At 33.2% G+C, this 22346-nt stretch overlaps 1 protein-coding gene across 1 annotated transcript in view; it reads left to right on the forward strand.

Moving 5' to 3' along the window:
- LOC144437875 (amine oxidase [flavin-containing] B-like) overlaps positions 1 to 22346 on the forward strand; it is a 53814-nt gene that overhangs the window by 11928 nt on the left and 19540 nt on the right. The window contains exons 4-6 of the mRNA XM_078126909.1: positions 5782 to 5919; positions 11297 to 11383; positions 16463 to 16557. Of these exons, the coding sequence (XP_077983035.1) occupies positions 5853 to 5919; positions 11297 to 11383; positions 16463 to 16557 (249 nt within the window). The 5' untranslated portion in view covers positions 5782 to 5852. The remainder of the gene's footprint in view (positions 1 to 5781; positions 5920 to 11296; positions 11384 to 16462; positions 16558 to 22346) is intronic.

The following is a 22346-nucleotide window of genomic DNA, read 5'->3' on the forward strand; positions in this document are numbered from 1 at the left end:
TTATTCAAGGTAAGTCAGATAACTCGTGAGATTTCAAGATAATTCAGAATAATTCAGATAATTTGTATCAGATAATTGATGATATTTAAAAATGTTTCAGGATACATTTAAGTCAGATAATGTCAGATTTCAAGATAAGTCAGATAAGTCAAGATAATTTGTGTCAGATTTTAAGACAATTCAAAATAATTCTAGATAATATAGGATAACTTAGATAATTCATGTCCTATTTCAACATAATTCAAAATAAGACCTTGTTCATTAAATGATTGATATCAGACATCAGGACATACCACACAAGTTCAAGTTGTCTTGCTCTCATTTACTGTCAGTTTCAAGATGATATCTCTCTGAATTTTATTACATACTTGATATCCAGCCTTTAATTTGTCAATAAATTGTAAACAAACCACAGAAATATACAGAAAGTAGAATAATCAATACCACTCTCATCTAGTGATTTCCTTGATCAGAAATAGAAACTATTACAGTAAGAACACAACCAATGACCATCCATATTTCCTGTTTCATCATACTGTAAAACATATTTACCAGACACAAAGTATTAATTTTCATTTGTCAATTATTAATGATTGTCAGTAGATTTGCATGCAATTATTATATCTTCAGACTATACAAATATTAAAATAGTAAAATATGATTAAACTGATTATATAATATTCTACAACAAAATGATAATCAAATTTGCCTGAGGCCTTATTGCATTGGAACATATGCTACATAATATCAACAATTTTTAGTATTATTTGTAAAAGGTAGAAATTGATAATTATATTTACCTATGAATATAAATGTCAGCGTTGTTAAAATATTTTACATTTTGTAAGAAAATTGTAGAAAACAGCACATCGCACATTTGTTTCTCGTTAGTACTTTCTCGGCAGATCAGCAATATATTTTCATATCAAAAATACCAATTTAAGTGACCTAGGCATTTTAGTACCTTATACGATGATGATAAAAATGATTTTCCACCTACGCCATCCCATAAAATGCAAATTTCATTCCTGTCTGTTATAATCTAAACATTACTGCTTATTTATCTAAACAAGATCAATATGAAATGTAACTGATATATAACTTTTTAAAAATTTAACGATGAATTTAATAAGATACATGTATGATGTATATTTAATTTATTTATATTAATTTTTTTAAAAGATTTATTAGAATATTAAGTAATCAGCTTCCTATGATATAAGAATAGAATAAACTAAATAATGAACAAATGTCAAAATAATTTTTTATGCAGTATTTTAAAAATGATTTCATGATAGTTTTCCAATTAAGATATATTTAACAGTATAATTTTTATGTCTAAACTAGTTTCATCTGTTTTCTTAGCCAGAAGTCATTATCTACAATGTATTTTCAGAGTTTGTTGATGTGATGTAGATATGATGAGAGCCTAAGGGAAGACCAGGTTTAATATCTCTGTAGAATTTGTATTTTAATGATAAGCTTGTTGGTTTAAAGTGGCTATATGGATAAGGATTGGGTATTTCTTTGGGATTTTTTAATTTTTATCGTGGCTTCCTACTTGAAAAATCAATGTGAAACAACATATGCAAAGACCAAGTCTGTGTTTGTAACTCGGCAAATTGCAAAAACCTTAAAAATGTGGAAAAAGTTTGTTATTGTATAAATGATTGAATTACAAATAAGGTCTTGGCATATGTGTACATATTTTTTCATATGATAAATTTCCTCTCACTAATCAGTAGTTAGGATGTACATGTATTCCCTTGTTTTCTTTCAAAGGCAATAGCCTTAGGTGTATAATTTCCTACTGTGTACATGCTCATTTCCTTAGCAAGGTTTTCAATTGTACATGTACATATAGGCTACAGACATATTACAACTAAAACATCAAGGGATCGCTGAATGACTGTGCTATCGTACACATTTTATTGTCACTTAAAGAACAATTTAGATAAAAGAAACAGGCTTCCCACAGACCACTCAATACAAATATAAACAACATCATCCAACCCCAACTGATACACAGACACACACACATCGTTCTTGGAACAAACAAGCTATTGAAAGTCATCGCATTACAGACTCAGATTTTGACACATAGAAGTGTATTCAGATTCAAAGTTACAAGTGATATGTGTGTGCACATACAGTGCCTGCTTGTCGACAGGAGTGTGGTGTTGTTTATATTTGTAATGAGTGGTCTGTGGGAAGCCTGTTTCTTATCTATCTAAATTGCTCTTAGGGAACATAAAATGTGTATGATAGGCACAGTCATTTGGTGATCCCTCAATGTTTTAGCTGTATCTAGACTGAAAAACAGAATGAATGAATGAATGAATGAATGAATGAATGAATGAATGAATGAATGAATGAATGAATGAGTGAATAAATGAATGAGTGAGTGAGTGAGTAAATTAATGAATGAATGAGTGAATGAATGAATGAATAAATGAATGAGTGAGTGAGTGAGTGAGTAAATGAATGAATGAATGAATGAATGAATGAATGAATGAATGAACAAATGAATGAATGAATGAGTGAGTGAGTGAGTGAGTGAATGAGTAAATTAATGAATGAATGAGTGAATGAATGAATGAATGAGTGAATGAATGAATGAATGAATGAATGCAAAGATAAACATTTTTTCATCTGTCTGTCTTTGTCTGTCTCTGTCTGTCTATATTTGTATGTATGTATGTATGTATGTATGTATGTATGTATGTATGTATGTATGTATGTATGTATGTGTGTATGTATGTATGTATGTATGTATGTATGTATGTGCATGTATGCGTGTGTGTGTGTGTGTGAGTGTGTGTGAGTGTGTGTGTGTGTGTGTGTGTGTGTGTGTGTGTGTGTGTGTGTGTGTGTGTGTGTGTGTGGCTGGCTGTGTGAATAGTAGAATTTTAATACTGGCCTATTGTTATTACAATAGAGTGATAGATTTAGTGTTGAGCCATCAAATGTAGAGAGAATTAACTGTGGATTCGCTCAAACCTCAGATCGCAAACAACCTCTTAAAGAAAGCATAATAGATAAAGGTGGTTATACTTATAGGGTTGACCACATAAAGTACATGACTTCAACTTGAATCAATGGTGTTGTCTAAGAAGAGACAGAACAAGCCATACAGATGCTTTTTCAACTGTAGGCAAATTGTAGTATTACTAAGTAGATGCGTTTTCTGTCAGATTGAAGTGTTCCTGTATCATCCATATCTGTGCACGTAGAGTGTACCAGTCAGACTGGAATCCATGTCATTATGCACTTCAGTGATCTACATTATATAGGAGCTACTCAATGACTCATAGTCTAGAATCTAGTCATTTTGTTCTTGCTTTCCCCCAACCATGCCTGGCATTCTGCTAGTATAATGGTCATATATATTCACACCTAAAATTAGAATTTGATTTCCTGCAGACTGCAGTTATGTGCAATATGGCAGTCATGTTTACATCGTACAGCTCAACCCTTAGAGTTGGTTCTAATCATGTGGTGAGATGACATTATGATGTTAGCTCACAGCAGGAAGAATTAAAAACCCAATAAGAATTTGTGCCTATTTTCTGGCCATAGCTTCATTGAAGTAATAAGGATGTCAGGTGTGGTAGGGGAAAAGTGAGTCTTGGAGCAAAATCTCCACATGACTGGGTTCTAGGCTAAATGACTGATCACTCCAAAGCAACTTCAGTTTTCATTACCAAATACATGTTCCTACTTATGGCTGATTTATAGTATTCTGTCACTATTTGTACCCAGTCAGTGATATACCTACATGTAGGCCTGTACATGTATGGAGATGGAGGAGATCAAAATATTGAATGTCAAATTGAATTTTGCAATAAATGAATCCAAGAAAATAGCGGCTAAAATGTCCACTTTTGTACTCATTTAAAAAGAGATCCTACAATGTACAGATCACATTATATGATATTGTATCCTTTCTTTAAAAACACTGTTATTCACACAAAAGGTTCATGATTGATGGTATTTCAATTTTGTGTAATGTGTATTTATACCATTTCAAAGATTTCAGACCTTGATGTTATTAATAGGAGACCTGTCTCATACCTCTTGACCTGGGCCAAACCCCCAACCCAGGGGTGAACAAATCCACTGGTCCTGGGTCCGGGACTAGCGGCCCACACAAATTTTACCTTGTCTGGTTCATCGAACCAGTACCTTACTGTTAATAACTATGTTAAAAAGTCGTCTGAATATACAGATTCATAGGTAAAATTTAATGTTTCACATTAGCGGGACCAGGGACCACTAATTCTTTCAGCAGGACCACTGGATTTTTTAAGGCACTGGTCTGGGGACCACCAGTTCACAAAATGATTTGTTCACCCCTGCCCCAACCCCAATACAAACACAAATACATACACAAACAATCACACATACATGTACACATGTGCACACACACACACACACACACACACACACACACACACACACACACACACACATACACACACATGTATCCATGGATATATGAGCGAAATAGCAGTTTAGCTTTGAGTATTACACATCAATCTGTACAGTTACACTGCAGCTAGTCAGTTGCTAACCAACCATGACATCTAAAAACATAGCAAATATTTATTGGTCAGCTGTGTGAAGTATTGTCTATAATTAATCATTTCTTACACATAGCAACTGTGCTCTAACTCTGAGAAATTCTTTAAAAAAGCATTCCAGTGGAATTTCATAATGTTGTTATGATTGCTCTGTAAATAAAACTTCACCAAATGGTGAACCCAATGTGTATGACCCTATAGTAACCCGTAAAAAGTAGAAACACAGATGTTGTTATCTCATCAACACAGATGTTGTTATCTCATCGTAGTTTCTCTATTGCTCGGAACCCTCACATCTACTTTCAATATACATATATACCATACCATATTGTCTACTTTCTGAAATAGTGAGAGAAGTGTGTTACATAAAGAAATATCAAATTTTATATATTAGGTAATGTTCCATTGTGTTTGTCTAAATTTGTAAGGACAGAGTTTATTTGAGTCCATCACTGTAGTGAGACTAAAATTGACACTATATCCTATAAGTGAAGGAAAAGATACAAGGGAATATCATCATTTCATCTCGCCCTATTTTGATGTAAATGTTCACTAGTTCTGTTTGCTACAACTACTCAAAAACCAATAATAAACTATACATGCTACACTTCAAGATTGCAAGATTGAATGAATAGTTTCCTGTTTCATTTTGTCTATTAAATGAAATGAAGTAATGTTCTACCATTTTAGACATCAAATGCAGACATGATATTATTGGCGCTTGCATGTCCGTGTCTAGTTACAGTACACTAAAAGGTTATTTCATGTATGCCTATAAAATAAATTGTATGGTTCTGATTACGCTCAATTTTAGAATAGGTGGGGTTGGTAGATTTTTAAGTTTATTTTTTTTAAATATTTTTTTAAATATGTGAATGTTCAGGTACTTATGTTTTCCGTTGTTTTCCATATGGTCTCTGTGTTATTGGTTTCTTTTCATCAGATGCACAGCCAATACAGATTGGAAGAACAGTTTTATATTGTCTTTTTTAAATTGATGTCAGTTTCCACATCCACTATTTCTCATGAGACAATTTTTTGCAATTTTATTGTAAATGTATTAGAATTTCATAGTTGTAAAATTCAGTATATATGTATTGAAAATATTCTGTGACTTCCTGTCCAACAGCTATGAATCTCCAAAAAAATTAGCCACTATGAACTTTCAGATCATTGTCTTTTGATTTCTATTTTATAGATATACTTGATGATGATGGATTACAAACAGTTGAGTTGGGATCTCAAATAATCCTTGAAGATTTTGACGACATGCAGGGAAGTACGGAAAGTGATCTGTCACGGATTGAAGCTTGGGTAGAAAGCCTTGTTGAAAAAGGTAAGCATTGCCTCATCAAGGAAGGAAGCTAGTGTAAGAACAGTTGCCTGTAGGCAGTACATTCATCACTTCTACTTTGATGATATCACCAGAGTATTTCATTTTATCCTTCTTTGTAATCCTGCTGGGTGTAGAAGCGATGAATGGGACACCTGCATGGCACGGCTCATAGAATCCAGTCTTTGCAACTCTTTGTAGACATTACTAGCTTTATTTAAAGAAACCTTGCCTTATAAATATTACGCTAACTGCTTTGAAAGTTTGTTTCTTACTCATGTTCCGTTGACTACCATTGGCTGTTTTGGCTTACTTTTGATCATACATGTAACATTAAAGGTATTTCTCATGACCCCTGTTTAAAAATTTGCAAGATATGATAAATGAAATTTGTTTATTAGAAAACAAATTTGTGTGATATAATGACTTCTCTGTCTGTGTCAATGATGGCTAGACTGCATGAAAACAGTATGACTTACCCTTAAATTTAAAAGTAATAAAAAGCCACTGAGTTTGGATTAGGATGAAAAATTTATACATGAAAAACAGTTATCTGGTAGAGCTTTAGATTAAGTTGATGAACAAAAGATTGATTCTGTCAAATCGTTATTGCTTCAGTGAGAATATCAAAGATAGGTGAAGTACTTAATGTAAATCCATGGATTGAAATTATGGGCCTTTAAAGATTAGAAATAGATTTTTTGTTGAAACCATAGCCATACATCTTCTTAATCAAATAGTGTAAATCACTACTTCAGACTTCAATTTCCTGATCCACACTATTGAAATTAACATTATCTGATAATTATTATTTAAATGTTAATGCTTAAACAATTTTATGATATAATTTTTTGGGGGGAAACACCTTGGCATTGAATCTTTAACACATTTTTGCCATGCAGAAAACTATTTCATTTCAATGTACATTTGTACCTGTATTTCTCTGAATTACAAGTCCTATCTAATATCAAATCAATCTTGACTTTAATCAAGAAATCCATGCAATTTTTTTTATTTTCCCGAAGGAAGAGCTTAAGTTAAAAGACACCGCCTGTGTGTCTCGCCTGTGTGTCTGTCCATCTATCAGGCCGTCCACCCATCCATCTATTCATTCGTCCATCTGTCTGTCCATCCATCTATCAGTCCATCTACCCATCCATCCATTTGTTCACCCATCCATCTGTCCATCCATGTCTGTCCATCCATCAGTCCGTCCGTCCATCCATCCATCCATTCGTCCATTTGCTCATCCATCTGTCCATCCATCCTTTTGTCCACCCACCCACCCACCTATCCATTCATCATCAGCTGCCAGCTAATCCACCTGAAATCTGACTTTTTGAGAATACCTGCATATAGTCCCACAGTTAGCTTGATGGTGATTCAGAACTGCATAGTAGATTTATTTGTATACCGGAAGACTCACTTCCTTGTCTTAATACATTATACCTTTTCATCATTAATGTGTAGAAAGACAGACTAATTTATCATGACTTCCATTATCTATAAATGATGATATGATGATCACATTTATATAGCACTTAATAGTTCCATTATCGATGCTCACAAAATGGAAAGAAAGACACATACATAGTTTTTGCCAAGAGGCCTTTTAATGTAAGTTTTCTTTAAGAGGCATATCACATGTAAGCGTTTTTGGCATGATCAATAAATTCTTTGTTTGCCGCCCACGTGCGGGGTATAGATTTGTCTGTAGTTTGAGAAAAGATAAACTCATTTTGTTTTGTTCAAAATTTCCGCACAAGGCTGTATTTCATAACAGAAAGACCATTCAAATGTCTTCAGAATAACTATACATAATACATGTATAACAATTTTCATTTATCAGCACTTATCAAGAGGAAAAACATTCTAAAGAGTTAAAAGAAATACATTACATCTAACTTACAGTTTATACTTTTGCATAAACCTTATTTTGTTAACTAATGTTACTCCTGTTTATATATTTACTAGTTTGTTTTAGTACCAAACACTTATTGCAGAAAATCAAATGAAGAAATAAAGTTTTCTTAACGGATGCAATGAATATATCTAAATATTAGTTGTTTAAGATAATCAAACTTTGGATTTTTAGCTCCTGTATGGGAGGTAATGTCGTGGCAATGTCTGTCTGTCTGTCTGTGCAGAAATTTTGTTCCACTGATATCTCAAAAAGTACTTAAGCAAGTGTTTTACAATTTACTATGTGTCATTGTCGGGCTGTAACTTAGCGCTGATTACTTTTTGGTGGGTTTGGCTTGCATAATTAATGACAATTTCTATAATTAATGACACATAGTGAAGCCCTTCACACCCAGTCAGGCCTAATCAGTCTTGGTATCTCACTTTTATTTGATCTTGAGGCAGACTTTGGACTTGAAGGAAATGACACTACATGTATTATGTAATACTAATAGTGTAGATCCAGCCAACTCCATGATACACTTCGCCTACAGAACGTGAATATACAGTTCACTACAAATACCCCAGGAAAATACTAAAATGATATCTCTGAACGGAAGTGTTTTTAGTTTACTTCTAGTTACAGTTATATTTCACCAGACTGTAGTATGAATCAACAGTAAAGTGAATTTTACATGACATGCTAGCATTGGGGTTTTTTGTGTTTGTTTCTCCTGTCTGCCTGGTAGAAATTCAAGGATGTCAAACAAAGTAGTTAATTGATGGAGCCTTTATGTAAACATAAAAGTGCAATATTCTATGAATTTTCTTACATAGGACACATGTACACAACTTGAGTTGCATGTACACAGCAGGTGCAAATTTGGATGTCCAGGCCAGGATGTGGGATTTGTGCCAATTGTTCATGCCTTCATGTTTATTCATTTGTCTCAATTACTTTGTTTTAGTTTGAAAAGGGGAAGTTAACAAATTAATGATACTTGAGTCTAATCCACATTTTGTAAACTTTAATGAGACTGAGAAATGGAACTTTATAATGATCAATATGCCTAGAGCAACTTGTAAATTTATTCACAAAGCTTACACCAGAAGGTGTAATCATCTTTATATAACAATGTAGTATGTTACTTTTCTTTACTTGTTATGACTGTCCTCTTTGCACCGCTTATTTTTAAGTGCTTTATACGAGCAATTCAGTTTTGTAGTGACTAATAAGCCCGGTGGGCTGGGTGATGTGTTTGCTTTCTGATATTGTTATTGCCAATTTGTAAAATGTATATCACATGTCACTATAATAAACAACCTTTACTTACTTACTTACGATAGAGAATTGAGTCCATACCAAATTTGCCGAATTCCTCACTTGAAAATAGTTATCATCAAAATCGTGTGTCTCCGAAGTGCTAGTGCTTTAATAATTACTTTTCATAACAAGAATGAGATAGTTGCAAGAGACCATTTCTTGTTGTTTCAGTCTCATTTGTCTAGATCCAATAAGACACGATATGATTACTACCATCATCTCCATTCACGCATAGGGAAAGTCATTATTTTAGCACAGAAGTCTGTGCTACCCCTTCTGAGTGAAGGGTAAACAACGCATGTCTGTAGTAATTCATCTCAAATTGGTTAGTTCCTTTAGACAATTGCTCATTAACCAAATTCCCCCTTTCCAGTCTGTAACTAAAATCACATGGGGACACGATAATGTCATCATGTTTATTATGAACGCAGTCAGGGGTAGCACAGATTTCTGTGCTGGAAAAACGACTTTCCCTATACATGAATGGAGTAGATCATATAGGAACTACTACTAGACTACATTCTCATAAGCTCTGCTAAATCACTGTAATAACTTGATATGGGAACCAATGTGTAAAATAAACAATCCTGCCGTTGCCAAGGTTCAAACCAGTTTGTGTTTACTCGTCGTTGTTCACAGTAATGCCTTGGTTGACATGAATTCTTGGATTATCATGATATAACTCAAGCCAGATTTTCTACCTGCTGATTGTGACGACATGATCAGTCTAAACACTTGTCACCTCATAAACACCAACCTTTCCATCAACTCCAGCATATTTATCATTTACTAGACTATACACGTCACCATCAATATACCAATTAAAACATTCTTTTTGTGTCCTTTGACACTTTAACCTCCCCTAAAACTCATTAGTTTTATCATGTGTTGGCTGGCTTCATTGTTAACCCTTTTACTGCTGGATAGCTGTTGAGAAATAGCATAGTAACTTTAAATTCCTTCCCATGTCTGGTTCTGCATGACTTGACCAGAATTTGGCATCAATTCAAAATTAGTTAAAATCGTTGTTCACTGGGACCTGAATTTTGGGTACGGACCCAAAAATCAATTTGATTGGACATATTGCATGAATTGCTACATAAACATGTTTATGCACAGGTGTTCAGTACAGTTCAGGGTGTATGATATTATGATAATAAGTCATTAAATCTATCAAAACACTTTCAAAGAACATTCCACTTGCAGCTAGTGCAGCTTCAAGAGTATACTAATCCGTTACCATGGGATTTTAACAATTGTGAAACCTGCTGATTGGAATTTAAGCCTGCACTAGTAACTTTAAAATTACTTTTTTTTTATTAGACAACCAACAGATATATTGACTGAAATCTGTTAATAATAATTAGACATTTTGCATTGTCAATTAGATGACTATTTATTTATGAAAGGATAATATAGTGATAAGTTGAAATCATGATTGCATTGGGGGTGTTGATTATTGGATGTGGACCCAAAAATCAATTTAATAGAATCTATTGCACCATACCATGTGATGATGTCTACTGCTACACAAATAATTTTACCCACAGGGGGTTCCATATTGTGCAGGGTGTATGATATTATGATTCAGTCATTTTGTCTAACAAAACAGTTTCAAGAAATGTTTCAGTTGCAGCAATGTGTGGTCTGCTCACAGTCAGTGTGTGGTCTGCTCACAGCTCCATGTTTCATCTGCTGTATTTCCTTCAAGGTCTTGCTTTGTCTGTTCCAGTCCCATCCACTTCATTGATGTCATAAATGAATTCCTACAAATGAATTACTTAAAAGAATCAACAAACTCTTCACCCTACATGAATGGTGCATTTCTTCGTAGGATATCATCCGTATAATTTCTTACAATAAGTGCACAAGACGGCCTAAATGATTAGACCAGACTGGCCATTCTGCATTGTTGTGAAAGTCTGAGATGTTTGCGAATAATTCATGATTTACTGACCACTCCTAAGCTAAAAAAGAAAACTCCAAAATGTTTTTACACTGTGTGAGAATAATACCACCATTTACAATTTTTACAGTTACTCTAAAAACTAACTACTTTGAAATCTCTTGATAGTTCCAAGATATAGAGAGAAACAGTGGTTTGTCTATTTTTCTCACTAATAAAATGTTATACTTTTGTCTTTGTTTTTCCAGAATTTGAAAAGTATTTTGAAGAAGAAAATTACAAACTGGCTTTGGAAACCAAAAAAGATGTCATAGTAATTGGAGCAGGCATAAGTGGTAAGACAGTATTCTATATGGTCTGTAAATTACAACATTGATGCCATGCTATCAGCCAGTACTGGTTTAGAAACCTGATAGAGTTGAACAATATGACATATCTCATAGGCTACAGTATATAACATTGATGCCATGCTATCAGGCAGTACTGGTTTAGAAACCTGATAGAGTTGAACAATATGACATATCTCATAGGCTACATATATAATTGTACTACAGTCAAGAGTACACCAATGCCACCCAATATCTTCATAACTGTGTTACCCGTATCATTGAAAACAATCCAAATTAAGGACATTATTCATCTAATTTCTAAAGATGCTTTCACACAATGTATTGCCACCCTGTCTTCAAAACATCTTGGCCGCAAAGCAAAAATTGCCCAAGATTTAAAGCCTGAAATCTAAAGCAGGTTCCATTGAGAGAACAGTGCTTAAATGGTGTCTGTATATGAAAGATTAATAGATAGATAAAGAAAGAAAGAAAGAAAGAAAGAAAGAAAGAAAGAAAGTAATCTACTAAGATCTTCTGCCTCAAGTTTTGTGAGACTTACCCTCCCCCATTGCCCCCCCCCCCCCCATTCCATTATAATAATGCCATCCATATTAACAGGAGTGAATACCTATAGGAATGAACTTAAATGAAATTAAATATATTTGTACATGTAGGGATGACAGGGTCAATTTGACTTAGATCAAAGCTAGCATTGTTCAGTGTATGAGTATTGTAAAGTACACATTGTGTATAGGTATCTAGGACACTTGTACCTCATAGTACAGTATGTGAGCTCCTTCAAAAACTGAAGTGAATCATTCAATTGAATAGTTCACAGGTGGTTTCTGTCATGCTTAGTTGAATAAACTAATGACCTTTGACCCATCACAAAGTTGCTTTTCATGATATCAGTGACCTTTGACCCTCAGAAGGATTTCTATTCATGACATCAATGATTCTGAATTAATTACTGTCATTTGATGTTAGCCTGCCAACAGACTGTACACAATGTAGACAGAAGTGTATATTGAATTGCGTGACAACAATATGATCAGCTTCACCCCATAGCACAGATGATGATTACAGTATACCATTACTATTCAATGCACAGAAGTAATTTAATATTGTCTGGTTGCAGACAGAGTAGAGGACTCAGTTCTGACATTGTCCCAGGCACTGTCCTGTGAAATGCTATATACATGTAGCAAGACTATTGCAAGTATGCAAGCAAAATACAAATAACCCAAAAAATATCAGGCCAAGAAGTAAAATGTAAATAACGATCAATCAACAATTAATCTACCTATTTCACATCTCTTAGATGAAAAAGTTTCAAAAGCTGAACTTTTCATGAATTGTTAATGTACCCATCTTAACATATGTGTGCATATGCCACCATATTGGATATGCCACCATATTGGATATGCCACCATATTGGATATGCCATTGAACGTGTGTAAGTTTGTTAAGGAGGACATTAGCACAGTATTTGAAATTATGACAATTTCTAATTTCATGACTTTTGTTCATCTGAGAAGGGACTTCTGTAGTCAAATAGATATCAAAATGAGTAAATGGTCGATTTATTACTAATATTGGCCACTGGGTGAATTAGTTCTCTAGATATGCACTTTTGTGTTCAATGAACGATTGTGCCTTCAATTGCATATCCTTTGCATGCAGGTGTGTAATAATATTTGGAGTGCAAATACCACTAGTATGCGCATGCACCAATGCAAGTAATGTCCATTCTCGCAAACTAGAGCTGTTATACCTTCTACAATACTGCGGAATAATGAGACTGGACAGTGTTGTAAAAGAAGTTGTGGTTTACAATGATGGTAATCTCAAGTACATAAAACCTGGTTGAAATACCGATAGTGTAATGGTAACATTGATGTACACCTTTGTAGTTGAGGCATTCAAAATCACGTACCTTCTGGTGTTGTTAGAAGGGTTGGTGGCGTATTAAGGGTTTCCACAGCATTTCAGTATACACATAGACATATTAAATAATGCAGTGAATTGTCTATTAAACATGCCTGTGAATACTAAGTTTGAGTTCAGTCAATCCATGTATATGCTTCAGTAAGGAGAATACTACATGTACACATACCCTTCATATGCAGCAACAATTAGATTATGATGGTCAATTTTTAAAATAAAAATAAAAAACCCAATGTAATCATCATGTCATTTGATCATACTATTTTTGATTTTAATATATTAAGGAATATAGGCCTGGAGAATAGAGTAGAGATTGAAGTGTTTCCATGTTCCATAACAAGAATTTAGAAATTATGGAAGCTTGATAAAGGGCACCTGGTAATCTTGATTCCAAGCAAATGGGAAAGTGGGGTCAATAGGTGATGCAAGTCAAAGCTCTGGGATTATATTAATTCTATCTCTGGGATTATATTAATTCCATCTCTGGGATTATATTAATTCCATCTCTGGGATTATATTAATTCCATCGTAGTATGTACAATGAGAGAAAAGTATAATGTAATTTTATTGAGTCACTAACGTATAAACTGTTGGCCTACTTTGAGAAAGATTCATCTTTTTCTCACAGTTTGTTTCTGAATACATTGATTTTGAGCATAATAGTTTTAGTGGCCCATGTTTGTTGTTTTGTATTTTTTATGGCACCCATGGAGGACTACAATGTTGGGTTCCGTTCATCAATCTGTCTGTCTGTCAGTACATGCATGTGTACGATTCAAAGTATTACTCTGACATACATGGACCAATTTCAATCAAACCTGGCACAACTGTCAGATACTGTAGTTCAATTATGTATCTCACTTTATTTCATGACCTTCACAATAATGACGGAATGGCGACCACATTTGTTGAAAAATTCAGAATATTGATGAATAAGTTGAAACATTGGAAAGTATTCGTTTGACAAAGACTTTGGCTGTATGAAGAAAAATATTGATGAATATAAAGTTTAAACATTGGAAAGTATTCGTTTGACAAAGAATTTGGCTGTATGAAGAAAAATATTGATGAATAAGTTGAAACATTGGAAAGTATGTGTTTGACAAAGACATTGACTGTATGAAGAAAAATATTGGGGAATACTATCAAATTAATTTGTACACTGTGGTGTTGTGTCAAAACGCCTGCTGATGTCTTAAATTTTGAAATTCCATAACATTTTGAAAGTGTATGTGTATTAATATCTAAGGTTACCGAGTTACAGATCCAGCCAGCAGACATAGCAGGCCAGTGTATAGCATTTACAAATAGCAAACTTCCTCTGCAAGACAATACACATATCATATTACTCTGTATGATATGATATGTAGGAAGTTTAATATTTGATGAAGTGCAATATTTTTAAGAAATTCATGTAATAACTGTAAGATATATATAATGTACATTTTCATTGATTAGAATGTAAATCAATACATCTAGGTAGGATTATGTATAATAATACGACTCCCATCTGTTTACAGCTAACATATGTCACACAGTGAAATGTACACATGGTCTAAATATAGAGAAAGTGAATAACCTTTGTAACCTGTCATCTGATTGGTTGACAGTGAGTTCAAAGGTCGTGAAATCATTGACAAAGTTTACCTCAGTCACATATAAGGAATTGTGGCCTTTGTTGTGATGTAATCAATTTGATTTATCATTTATATTTTCTACTTTCTGTAAAACACAGCTGACATGTCCATCTGTAGTAGGAAAACCAACACACAGTTTAATAAACCCTATTGATCCATTTAAAAGGGCAACATTAAGTTATACATAGTGCGGGGGATATGTTTGGATGCATATTTTAAAAGAAAAGAACAACCATTCTATTCACTGAAGCATACATGTACTTTATACTCATCACTTACCGTGATATTGGCAGACCTTGGATCTGATATTCAGGCAAAAAATAAGTGTTAATGACATACTGTAATTGATACATTTTGCATTCATATACTAATTTGACAAGGAAACCTTCTTACATGTATGCCATCCACTCCGCTGTATCATTTATGGTAGCACAAGCTGAGTTTATAAGCTTTTTACTCAAGTGAAAATACCTACAAAAAATTTCATTTTAAATTATTACATATTAGTAATAATGTCAATGTTGATGCATGCTTTGTTAGAACTGTGGATTGCATAGTATGGAGTTCTTGTACATTTTTTGATACTATAATAAATTACATCATCAGATAGTTTAAAAGTTATATCCTAATACCAGGTTTCAGTTCAAACTATAGGGAACTTGCAATCCTTACTGAGCATGCTCAGATGCAAAGGACTATGGGATTATCTGTGGTTATCGTAATACCTAATTTGGAGCTACTGATAAAATAAACCTCCCACAATGGTCAGGTTAACTATGAATTGATTATTCATGGTTACAAACAATGTAACAGTATTGTTTACAATACCAAATCATTAGTATTTATTATCACATTTCCCATGATGCAACATTCAACATGGTGGGTTTGCAAGTTCCCTATTGCAAGAGATAGTTAAGTATACATCAGTCAATACAATACTGTGAGTACTTTTTAATATGCAGAAAAAATTACACCTCAAAAAACATATAAACTCAGCTTGCACCCCTTTATACAGTGTCAGAAGATGATTTTTCAAATTCATGCCATGGATGATGGAAGGTATTCAGTAACATTACAGTTAGAAGGTTTTATGTATTTGACCTGAGTACATAAAACTTAATAAACTCAACTTATGTCACTTTAAGAGAGGAATACATCTTGTTGCTTTGTTATCAGACTATTTATTATGTGTATACAAAGAAAATACGAGTTGAGAAAAGGGATGAAAATGACACCTCAAAGGGTAAAATCACTCCAAAGACTCTCATTAACCAGGAATGGTATACATTAATGTTAGATTCATGAAATAGGAGTCTGACTTATGTTAGTAATACATGTAGGGTGTATAATTCAGTAGAAATAAAGCTGTGTCTTTTTTAATGTCCAATATTACAGTTCCTATAGTCACTAACAGCACATTTACCTACCATTGATGTGTTTATGACTCTCCACTTCATTCAGTATTATTTTATTTTTATTATCTTATTTTTTTTCCCCTCAGGTATGTCTGCAGCTAAAGTATTACATGAAGCAGGACTTGATATTATGGTTTTGGAAGCAAGAGATAGGTTAGGTGGAAGATCTGTTACCTTTAATGTAAGAGAATTAATAGCCTAGAATCAAGTTATGCTGGGATTTTGTTCTTGTTTTTCCCCAACCACGCCTGACATTTTGCTATAATGATCATATATTCAAACCTAAAATTAGAATATGATTTCCTGCAGCAACGATTGAATATGGTAATCATGGAATACATTGTATATCTCAACTCTCCAAGTTGGTACTAATCACATTCTCCTGCTATCAACACCATCTCACACAGGAAAGAAGCAATAAGAATTTGCGTCAACTCTGTTTTCTAGCATAGTTTCATTAAGGCAATAAGTCATTAACAAAATGCCAGGCGTGGTAGGTGGAAAGATGAGAGCAAAATCCCCGTGATTGGATTCCAGACTAGAGATTATTTTACCTTGTAAGTTGTAGTCAAGTGTTTGTGTATCAATATATTTGTTTTCTATTCATAAGGTCTCTATGAATGGTGTATCACATGATTAAATTTATCACTGTTTAATCGACATATCCAAATTATTAAAGTTTAGTATGTGTCAAGTGCTAGACTTGGAACCACTCCTTTATGTACTTCTTGACATCCGGAGAAAATTAAATTCATGAAGTATTCATCCACAAGGTGATGAAAATTCAACTTGTCTGACTGACAAGTAGTATGGTATTGAGACCCAGGAAAATAACTTTAGTGAAGCACACATCTCAAGGAAAATGATTCAAATTGTCACTAGCCCCATCTACACGGCACTAAAAATCCTACCTGAGGTATGATTCAGGATAGTTAGAAGCGTGTGTAGACGCAAACGCGTCCTGAAACCGTCCTGAAACTGTCCTGACTTAGGACACCTTTGAGAGGTTTCCTGAAACCCTCCTGACTTCGTCCTATGTACTGTCAGGACGGAAGGCGCGACATCTACGCTGTAACCTTCCTACGTGTAGACACAAATCTATCCTACCTCAGGTAGGACTTGGGACTGCCTCAGGTAGGACGACCTACGTGTAGATGGGGCTATTGAAATGTATTGAAATTTACAAAGTATGTAATGTGAACCATGATTTAATGATAACAAAAATCATTAATGTCACTTCAAGTGAAGTTAGAGTGCACTCAGTTAAAGATATTCAAATTGAAAATAATATATTGACATTTTGAAAGTTCTCTATTTTTTATAATAGTTTAAGCTCTAGGTAGATCTTCAGTCATCAAAGTAGTTTCTATATTTGTGAATTATGTATTCCATAACTGTCAAATGTGCTACATAAGTAAGACTTTTCCCCATGTATGTCACAATCAGATGTTATGTTTCTGTTCCATCAGCCAAGGAAAATACAATTGGCATAATTGTAACAACACAGTTTTGATTGGACTATAAAAAAAAATCCCCCCCCCCAAAAAAAAAAAAAATAACAAAATAACAAAATAGAAAAAAGAAAAAAGAAAAAGAAAAAGCTCATTACAGTCTAGTTGAAAGGTGCATCAAGACAAACACAAATTGATTGGGAAAATTGTCTCTATTAAAAGTCACTAAATATTGAAAGTGATCTGAAACTTACTGGAAATCTAACAGTATAATTTTATCCTTTAACAGTAGTAATTTATCCCCATTTTCATCTGTTTCCTAACTGACAAAATCATTTCCTAGAGGTTAACCAAGACTTGTTTGATGGGAAAATGACATGCTATTTATGTGTGTGTTTTATGAACCATAAAATAAGCATTCAAGCAAGCATGTGATCAATTTCTAGCCATATCATATATTATGTTTAGACCACCCATGGAAGACACACCAGGGCCTGTTTTTTGTGTCTTTTATCCATTTATTGATAATTAGTTGATAATAAATCTGATAAGAGATTGCAGCCTACATATAACTAATTTCATCAAAGACACATCAGGGTTTCTCTATATAGTTCTTGTTACATGACCAATGGTTCTAATTTTGTACAAGTAACATTTTATTATTTAAGGATAGAGCTTTTCTATTGCTTGATGTTGTTAATTAAGTAGATTTAGTGAGTCAGGGAAATTATATTAACCAATATGTGTGTATCGTAACATCCAATTTAGACCATCCATGCAATACACAAGTTAGGCTTCTGTATATTATGGCTTGACTTGTAAATTGAGTGCAGTGGGCTGGCTAATGAGGTATTTAAGAGGAGAGTCAATAAAAGTCAAAAATGAAATATCTTAGATTTACTCTAACATCCAAGATAGACCACCCATGAAAAACACACCAGGGCTTCTGTCTTTATTCATTCAAATAGAATGCATCACAAGGAAAAATTTACCAGAAAATCAAAGTTCTTCAATTCTCTTTCCAAACTTTGACATGTGACGGCTTGTTTCTGGTTCTTTGTGACAAAATAAAATAAAATTGAGGGTTTACATATTGTTTTTCAAGAATATGAGTAACCTTTTATTTTCCAATAGAGTATGAGTGAACACAGTATGACTAAATTTGATATCATTTTGACTTGTATTTATAAATTAATAAATTCACCCCAGAACTGAAAATGGGTTAGAGTTTTCATGGACAAAGTTACAGCAAATGTTGATTTTTGAGGTGTATTCTCAGTGAACGATAACCAACTGATCGGGTAGATTTTCAAACAATACTGTGGGGATTCTATCTTTATATACACATGTACACTCCCTGTAAGACACACCAGGGTTTCTGTATTTTATACAAATATAGCTAGACATATTAAGTAAATCAGTGAGATTATTAACAAATGGACTTGATAAGTGATTTTATTATATACATTCTGGCCATGAAAGATACACCAGGGTTTTGTTATCTATTAGTTGGTAATTAATAACGTTGTCAGACATTATAAGGAGGGATTATGAAATATGTAGGGGATTTATAGCGTAAGGGAAGTAGTCTCCTGTTCATTGTCAGTCATTAAAAAATGATCAATTATAAATTATCAATATTTTTATATTCATAAAAAGTAAACGATTTCTGAAAGACACCACTGGCATTGCCATGATAGATGTCATTTGTATCATAACATCAACAAACTGCAGGCAAAACAGGGAGTGGATCGCAATACATTTGATCAATTATAAATAATTAATTAATTGGTTAAGATTTTGTATGCATAGATGGAAGATCCATTAAAATGAATATTAATCAGTAATTTCTATGTAGCGATAGTCTAATCACAGCCTACAAACCACTGTGATTATAGTGGTGTGAAAAACCACAGGTGTGCATTCACTTTATTACCTATTCATTTCAAAAAACTGTATTCTATAGTTGCAATTTAAGGGAAAACCATTTTATCATAACCAAGGCAGACTGATAGACTATCGATCCTTCTTAAATGAATGTCGCTTTATCCTTCAATTCCATCAATAAGTTGCCACGGTTACTGCATACCAATAAATGGCTACAATAACATGTGTGCACTAGTTTAATTATGTTATCTGGTCACATATATGTAACTATTCAAAGTCTCCTACCTTAATGACCAAAAGCCATTCATCAACTTGGTAGATCAAATGACTTAATACACCTGGTTAAAGCCCACTAGGACAGTTACAATTCATCATTCTGATGAGGATCATTGACCAACACAGATTGAAAGCTCAATGCTAAAAAACTTGAACTGTTTGAGTGTTATAACCTGTGTAAGTCACTCTTACCTTTGGTGACAAACTATTATTAATAATGTATATATCACATGGAAACTTGGTGGTCTAGATAGACAAAACCCAACTCAAAAGGTTTCCAAAAATTCAGAAACTAAGACTAGGTATACCGTATATAAACTGAATATTATCAAGTCAGCATATGGCACATGTTTTACTTATATATATTAATATTTATTAGCAAAAGTCAGTAATTAGTAAAAGTCGGTAATTAGAAAACAATAGAGATATCACTCACACACACATGATAATAATATACATGTATATAGAATATATAACAAATATATGTATCATCGTCTGAGTGTGAAAGACTGTGTAACAGCCCCTGTGTATCTTGCTTGATACTGTGTTATATATATATATATATATATATATATATATATATATATATATATATATATATATATATATATATATATATATATATATATATATATATATATATATATATATATATATATATATATATATATATATATATATATATATATATAATTGACTGGGTGTTGATATAACCACATAAAAGTGCTCAATACGGTTAGTAGAGCGAATTATATACAGGTTTTGAAAATATGAACAAAATTACATGCTATTGACCCTACAGAACTGTTTCGTGAGGTGTGTATTCCTCACTCATCAGGGGTAGAATGGAATATAGTATGTGCGTTTCCTTACCATTAAATTCTATTATTCTAATGTTCCTAACAGGGAATATCTACCTAGTAACATAGCGTATTAGCATAGTTAATTGTTCTGCAATAATGATTTATGTCTATACCTACACGACGACACAAGTTCATTCCATTTGTTTAGAGTGCAGCGATGAGGTTGACAAATTATAATGTACTTTTCAGTTATATATAAACTTATTTCTTTTCATATGCAAATGATAACTGTTTTCATTCATACATGCAGAGATGTACAACATTATACCTCGTGCTGATAGCTCAAAGTTGTTTTCCAAGTTTATTAAAACATTTAAATGAGTATTGAAGTTTGAACTTTTTAAGGTTTAACCCTTGACATGTGGATAAAATACTGCTTTTTAATAGTTACTATGCATTCAAGCCTTGTTGAAAAGAGGGAACTTAGAACTAGAATCAAGCCTGGGCCCCCATTTTGTCTTTGAACAGAATTATGGTCATTCTACATCACAACAACCCTTGTCTAGGTCACTGATTTTGCAGTGCTCGAAATGAGTCGAAACGGCATTATCTTTCACAATTTTCATAATTTATGCTTCAGGAGGTGTAATTATATTATTATATTCCCCAATATTTTACTTCGTTCAGCCAGAAAATACTCGTTACCTAGGGGTTTGTCTCAACTTGTCTCGTGACTCACAGGTTTCTTTGGCTGAAAAAAAAAGATATTGGGGAATAATATCTAAGCAATTACCAGCCAAAAAATAACATTTTTTTCATCAAGCATTGAATTCGGAGATGTATAAAAATGTATTCATTCATAGTGTTTTCGAGCTGATTAAACTAGAGGTAAAGAAATATTCTGAAATATCAAAGAAATCTTGTCTAATTTAGATTTTTTTGTAAGTGGTTTTTCCCCGGCTTCTGAACAGATGAAATAGATATGAGTATAAAAGCATGAGACTGAGGCATGATAAAGAATGTAAATCATGGGAGTATACTTAAAACAGCAGCTGTATTTTTTTTTTTTTTTTTAATAAATAAAGAAAAAAAAAGTTACAGAGCAGAAAGTACTAAGAAAAGAAAGAAAATAAATAGAAAAAAGTACTAAACAAACCTACATTTCTTCAAAATATTCCACAAAAACACCCCACTTTCGTAAATGTAAACCTAAGCAGCAGCTGGTTTTTTTGTGTTCAATTGCTATAATAGTAGTAAAGTATTCATCCTGCACATACAATTGATGGAATACGTTTGGTTTTAATACCATTTAATTCTCCATTAGAATTGAAACGGATTTCAGTTCAGTGAATGCTTCGCACTTTTTAATATTAAAGAAGCAAGGAGAGCAGTGTGAACTATTAAAATCTGTATTCTGTTTTATTAGGAACGTGTGACATAGAGCAGTGTGAAATATTAAAATCTAAATTCTGTTTTTACCAGGAACGTGTGACATAGAGCAGTGTGAACTATTAAAATCTAAATTCTGTTTTTACCAGGAACGTGTGACATAG

Source organism: Glandiceps talaboti, chromosome 7, assembly GCF_964340395.1.
Source record: "Glandiceps talaboti chromosome 7, keGlaTala1.1, whole genome shotgun sequence".
Taxonomy (NCBI): domain Eukaryota; kingdom Metazoa; phylum Hemichordata; class Enteropneusta; family Spengelidae; genus Glandiceps; species Glandiceps talaboti.